Source organism: Echinops telfairi, unplaced genomic scaffold, assembly GCF_000313985.2.
Source record: "Echinops telfairi isolate 266 unplaced genomic scaffold, ASM31398v2 ScPeMD7_6;HRSCAF=24_0, whole genome shotgun sequence".
In the NCBI taxonomy this organism is placed as follows: domain Eukaryota; kingdom Metazoa; phylum Chordata; class Mammalia; order Afrosoricida; family Tenrecidae; genus Echinops; species Echinops telfairi.
The window spans coordinates 9,239,044-9,245,779 of record NW_022103902.1 but is presented as its reverse complement, the minus strand read 5'-3'; the positions used below and the strand labels follow the sequence as shown (position 1 = coordinate 9,245,779).

The 6,736-nt window shown below is 37.6% G+C and overlaps 1 protein-coding gene across 7 annotated transcripts in view; it reads right to left on the bottom strand.

Moving 5' to 3' along the window:
• DZIP3 (DAZ interacting zinc finger protein 3) overlaps positions 1-6,736 on the bottom strand; it is a 107,950-nt gene that overhangs the window by 55,162 nt on the left and 46,052 nt on the right. For all 7 annotated transcript variants that reach the window (XM_004706463.2, XM_045286172.1, XM_045286173.1 and 4 more), the window contains exon 7: positions 933-1,057. In XM_004706463.2, coding sequence (XP_004706520.1) covers positions 933-1,057 — 125 coding nt within the window. The remainder of the gene's footprint in view (positions 1-932; positions 1,058-6,736) is intronic.

Here is a 6,736-nt window from a genome sequence, read left to right as displayed (position 1 = left end):
AACCAAATCTCTATTTAGCACACGCCACTCACCTGGCGAACCAAATCTCTATTTCTTGAGTGAGCTTTGATAGAAGCAAGAAGACCTGCTATGGGTTTTGGACATTGTTGGGTTCTGGCTCTGGACTCTGCCTTTATCTCTCCTCTGCCTGACTTTCAGATTTAAGATTGAAAAGCACCCACCACTTGGAGACATCTCCTCGGAGTTTGGAGAGTTTTTGTGGGGCAGTATAGCAAATCACAGAACTCAGGGATGTGAGAGAATCTACTCCATGGAGAAATGAGGGACAAATGGAAATTACTACCAAATATATAATATTCAATGTTCCCCAAACTCAACATTTAAACAATTTTAGTCCTGTGAGTGCATTTATACATTAAAACCCTACATCGGTGGGGATAGTATTGGTAATTAGAATTCTCACTTATTTATAAGTACAGCATTTTAATGTCCTGGAACTGTGTTAATCACTTCACCATCCTGATGTGATATGGACTATAAGGGGCATCAAGATTTTTTGGTAAAATTCCATTATTATTTCATTTGAATTCCAATTTTTCATGAACTTTTTGAAGTCCTCTCATATTATTAGGTCTATTTTAAATACTAAAAATATTCCAAGACTCAACAATGTTAAGTTTTCTAGGATCATTAATTAGGTAACTGATAGGAAATGTATTTGAACGCAGATCTGTGAATCACTGAAGCTTATCTTCCTAATATCTTTGCTCTACTGCCATTGCCATGGACTGCTAAGTCGGATGTCTAGTAGTCGCAAGCACATGAACGAAGACATGGCTGTCCACAGAACAGGAGAAAGACGAAAAGAACAAAACGACAGATCACAGATGCCATGATCCCTGGTATCTGTCCAGCTCCACCCCATTTCACCATACTGAAGGCAACATCTACCAGTGAGCTAAAAGTCTTACCTTTTCTGAGCACACCGAAGTAAGCCACGTCCAAAGTAAACTAAAGACATGAAGTTTTCACAAATTTTGTTTTCTTGGATGGTTATCTTCATCAACAAGAATTTACTTTCAGCTTCTACATAATCCTGTAATACCATAAAGCTATGTAGTAACATAATTCTTATAGTAATATAAAACAAACATAAATTTTACTCATGAGAAAGGCATTTTTTTCTTTTTAAGACCATTTTATTGGGGGCTCATACAATACTTATCAAAATCCATACATTCACCCAGTGTGTCCAGCACATTTGACATTTGTTGCCATCATCATTCTCAAACCATTTTCTTCCTACTTGAGCCCTTGGTGTCAGCTCCTCATTTTTTTGCCTCCCTCACCGTCCCCTTCCTCACAAACCCTTGATAATTTATAAATTATTATTGATTTGTCATGTCTCACTGTCCGAAATCTCCCTTCATCAGACTTTTCTGATGTCTGTCCCCCAGAGAGGGGGTTACATGTAGATCTTTGTGATCGGTTCCCCCTTTCTACCCCCCCTTCCCCTTAACCTCCTGGTATCTCTATGCTCATTATTGGTCCTGAGGGGTTTATCTGTCCTGGATTCCCTGTGTTTCCAGTTCTTATCTGTACCAGTGTAAGTCCTCTGGTCTAGCCAGATTTGTAAGGTACAATAGGGATCATGATAGTGGGGGGACAAGGGAAACATTAGAACTAGAGGAAAGTTTAAGGTGACCAGATTTTAACATTGGTGAAGCGGGACACCAGTGATAAAACTCATATCCTGGCGAAATAGCCACATGGCAGATGAAAACTGTATACCCTAGCTTGTAGTGCATTCTTTCAAAAATCGGGACTTTTTTTAAATGCCACGGGACGCGGGAAAAATTGTTAAAAATCAGAATTGTCCCACCAAAGCAGGACGTCTGGTCACCTTAGGAAAGTTGTATGTTTTATTGTTGTTACACTGTACCCTGACTGGCTCATTTCCTACCTGCAACGCTTCTGTAAAGGGATGTCCAGATGGCTACAGATGGGCTTTGGGTCCCCACTCGGCACTTCCACTCATTCACAATGATATGGGTTTTTTTTTTCTTTGATGCCCGATACCTGATCCTATCGACACCTCATGATCACACAGTATGGTGTGCTTCTTCCATGTGGGCTTTGTTGCTTCTGAGCTAGATGGCTGCTAATTTATCTTCAAGCCTTTAAGACCCCAGACGCTATATCTTTTGATAGCCGGGCACCATCAGCTTTCTTCACCACATTTGCTTATGCACCCGATTTGTCTTCAGCAATCATGTTGGGAAGGTGAGCATCATGGATTACCAGTTTAATAGAACAAAGTGTTCTTGCATTGAGGGAGTATTTGAGTGGAGGCCCAATGTCCTTCTGCTACCTTAATACTAAACCTATACATATATGCACACAGATCTATTTCCCCATCCTCATATAAAAATATATTTACATATGTACATGCCTGTATTTAGAGCTCTATAAATGCCCTTTGCCTCCTAGTTCTTTCCTCTATTTCCTTTTACTTTCCCCTTGTACCACTATCATGCTTAGCTGAGAAAGGCATTTCTTCTTTCTTTTGCAGTGCTCACTTATTTTCTAAACCTAGGAAAATTAGGGTAGTTTTAGAAATGATCCAGTCATGTAGTCATTTATTTAAATCTTTCATCCAAGCAATCTGTATGTATTCACAAAGATGATGCATGCACTCTGTGTTTAAAAAACTAATTTACAAAAGATCTTCTTTAACTAACATTTCAGCATGAAATATTTTAAATATACTTCCTGTATATAAACTTAAAAAATTACTACCTCCACCTCAAAAAAAACTATTCTGATAAATACAGGATCAAAATTCTTTATAAATTCTTTATAATGCTTCCTGATTTTTCTTCTAATTGGAATGTAATTGTCCCAGATGCTTTAAATATGAAATAAGTGACTTCCTAACCATATATACAATCTAATTTTTGTAATAGTAACATAGTGATTGTAAACAGTATAGGTTTAGAAGTAAAAATCAGAATCCATTCTAAAACATGTTTTATTATAATGAATAAAGCAGACATAATAAATAGTCTAGATTTTGTTAGAAAAAAATAGGAAAAATGCGGCATGAACTTATTTTAAAATATTCTCTAGCACATCACTCTAAATAGTTCACATTAAGTGAAATTATTTGCAATAAAGGTACTTCGATTTAGGTTCTTAAAAATTCTATTTCATGAACCTAAGAGGCAGAGGCATATCTGATGCTATGAAGTGGAATAATATTAGAATAATTGGACTACCGAAACAAGACACAACAAGTCAACAGCAAAAATAGCAAGGGAGTTCTTAGAGGAAAACTTCCCCAGCTTAATAAATTAAAACCACGCAACCATTCAGGAGGCTGAAGGAACACCAGCTAGACTGAATCCCAAGATGAAGTCACCAAGACACATAATAGTTAAACTATCCAACTTTGAGGAAAAGGAGGAAATAATAAGAGCAGCTAGGGAAAAACAAATAAACACTTACAAAGGTACCCAAATAAGAATATGTTCAGACCTATCAACGGATATGATGAAGAAAAGGAGGGAATGGAGTAACATATTCCCAAAATTGAAGGAAAATAAAGCAAACCCAAGAATACTATACCCGGCCAAATGATCAATTAAGATAGATGAAGAAGTAAGAGTCTTCTCAGACAAGGAAACACTCAAATTATATATAAAAAGAAACTCAGCCCTACAAAAGATCAATGACACGCCAGTATGGGCAGAAGATGAACACCCACCAAGCACCAATAAGAGATCACCACACAGAACAAATACGCCCAGAGGGCGATAAAAGAGAAAACAGTTCCCAAGATAGCATTAGATCAATAGTGCAAAGAAGGCAAGAATGAACCACACACACACAACAAACTGATAAGAAAGGTAAATAGGAAAAATCCCAACACAAAAGGTACAAGAAGGCATCACAGAGTCTACAGATGGATATAATAATAATGAATATCAATGGACTGAACTCAGGCATTAAAAGGCAGAGGCTAACAGACTGGCTCAGAAAACATAAAACATTGATCTTCTACCTACAGGAGACACATCTCAAGCTTGCAGACAAAAACAGGTTGAGAATTAAAGGCTGGAGAAAAATATACCAAACAAATGGCAATGAAAAAAAAAGCAGGGGTATCAATTTTAATCTCTGACAAAATTGATCTCAAGGTATATGATATGTGCCCAAAGAAAGACCTGTGAAATTCATAAATCAAACACTCCATAAGATGAAAAAAGAAATCACAGGCTCCACAATTATAGTAGGTGACTTTAATACGCTGTTCTCTTAAAAATACAGATCAAAGGGAAAGAAACTCAACAAGGAGGTTAAGATCTAAACAGCATAATTGGACTACCTGACCTGATTTTCAGAGCTTTCCACCCAAATGCAAAAAAAAAACCAAAAAAAACATCCATTATTTTCAAGCATACATGGCACATCCTCAAAGATGACCACATGCTGAGACACAAGTTGAACCTGAGTAAATTCAAGCACAGAGAGATTATATAGACGTCTCTCTCCGACCACTGTGCCATAACACTGGAAATCAATAAAAGGATGATGAAGAAAATAAGAGTAAACAATTGGAGGATGAATAACTATTGCAAAAGCAGTGGGTATTGGCCCAGATCAGAGATTAAATCAGGAAGTTTCTAGAAACCAATGAGAATGACAATATGATGTACCAAAACCTTTGGGGTACCACAAAGGCATTTACCAGAGGAAGGCTGATAGCAATACATGCACACATGAAAAGGGAAGAGAGACTTGTGGTTGATATGCTGGCACAAAACTTAAACCAATTAGAGCAGAATCAATAGAACAAACCTACTAATAGCAAAATGATAGAAATAAAATATCAGAGCTGAGAGACACAGAGAGGGAAAACAAGAAAACTATTGGAAAAATTAATGCAGCTAAAAGTTGGTTCTTTAAAGGATTAACAGAATCAATAGACCGCTAGCAAACCTAACAAAAGAAAGGAGGGGGGAAAAATTTCAATAGAAGGATGAGGGATGAAACAGGGGACATTACAACAGACCCTAATGAAATCAAAAGGATACTTACACAGTACTACGATGGCCTGTATGTTAATGAATTCAACAACTTGGAAGACATGGACAAATACTTGGAAAAACTATCCCTCCCTATCCCAGATGGATGTGAAGAATCTCAACAGACCCATAGCAATACAAGAAATAGACAAGGTTATCAAGGGATTACCAACAAAAAAATTCCCCGGGCCAGATGGCTTCACAGGAGAATTCTACCAAGCATTCAGGGAAGAACTGACACCAATCCTACACAAACTCTTCCAAAACATAGTAAAAGACAGAAAATTCTCAAACTCTTTATACGAAACTCGTATAATTCTGATACCTGAAGCAAGCAAGGACCCCACAAGAATCAAGAACTATAGACCAAGATCCCTATGAACATGGATGCAAAAATCCTTAACAAAATACAGGACAACAGAATATAAAAGCATATAAAGCAATTAATTCACCATGAGCAAGTGGGATTCATGCCAGGGATGCAGGGATGGTTCAACGTAGGAAAGGCCATTAGTATTATTCACCACATTGACATAAAAAATTTTAAGAACCACGTGATAATATCAATAGATGTAGAAAAGCATCTGACAACATCCAACACCCATTCCTGTAAGACACTCAAGTAGACAGGAATTCCTCAATATTATACAAGCTAGATATGAAAAACCAACAGCCAGCATGGTAATCAATGGAGAAAAGACAAAAATGATTCCACTGAAAAAGGCGACCAAACAAGGATACCTCTTGTCCCCACTCATCCTTCTTCAAAGCACTGTAAAAACTGATTACCAACTTCACATGGAGGGGGAAGAAGCCCAGAATTAGCAGAGAACTCCTGAAGAAGGACAAAGTGGGAGGGCTTGCTCTATCTGACATTAGCACGTATTATATGGCCACAGTTGTCAAAACAGTGTAGTACTGGTATAACGACAGATATTCAGCCCAATGGAAAAGAGCTGATGACGCAGATAAAAAAACATCAGCATATAGGCAACTGATTTTTGATAAGGGCCCCAAAAATATCAAATGGGAAGCGGATGCCGTCTTCAATATATGGTGCTGGAAAAAATGGATATCTACCTGCAGAAAAGTGAAGCAAGGTGCTTAGCTCACTCCATGCACAAAAATAACCTCAAAGTAGATCACAGAGCTTGAGGTAAAACCCCATATTATTAGGACCCTTAATGAGGGAATTGGGACAAACCTGAGAACCTTAGCACCGGGAATACATAGGCTATTGGAAACAAGGAAGGATACAAATAAAGAGGAGCCATAAATTGACAAGTGGGATATAAATGGAATATACTAATAAAGCACCTGTGTACGTGGAAAGACTTCACCAAGAGAATCATAAGAGACTGGGAAAACATCTTTAGCAATGACACATCAGACAAAGGCCTTATTACTGAAATCTACAATACTTTGCAAGCTTACAATAAAAAAATAAATAACTGCCCACTAAGGAGGTGGGCAAAGAACCTGAACAGAAATTTTACAGGGGCAGAAATCCGAATGGCCAAAAAAGATATGAGAAAATATTCCCGATCATTAGCCATAGAGAAATGCACATTAAAACAACTATGAGATACCACCTAACACCTTCAATGATAGCCCAATTCAAAAAAATCAGAAAGTAACAAGTGTTGGAGGGGCTGTGGTAAGATAAGAACTCTCGTCCACTGCTGGTG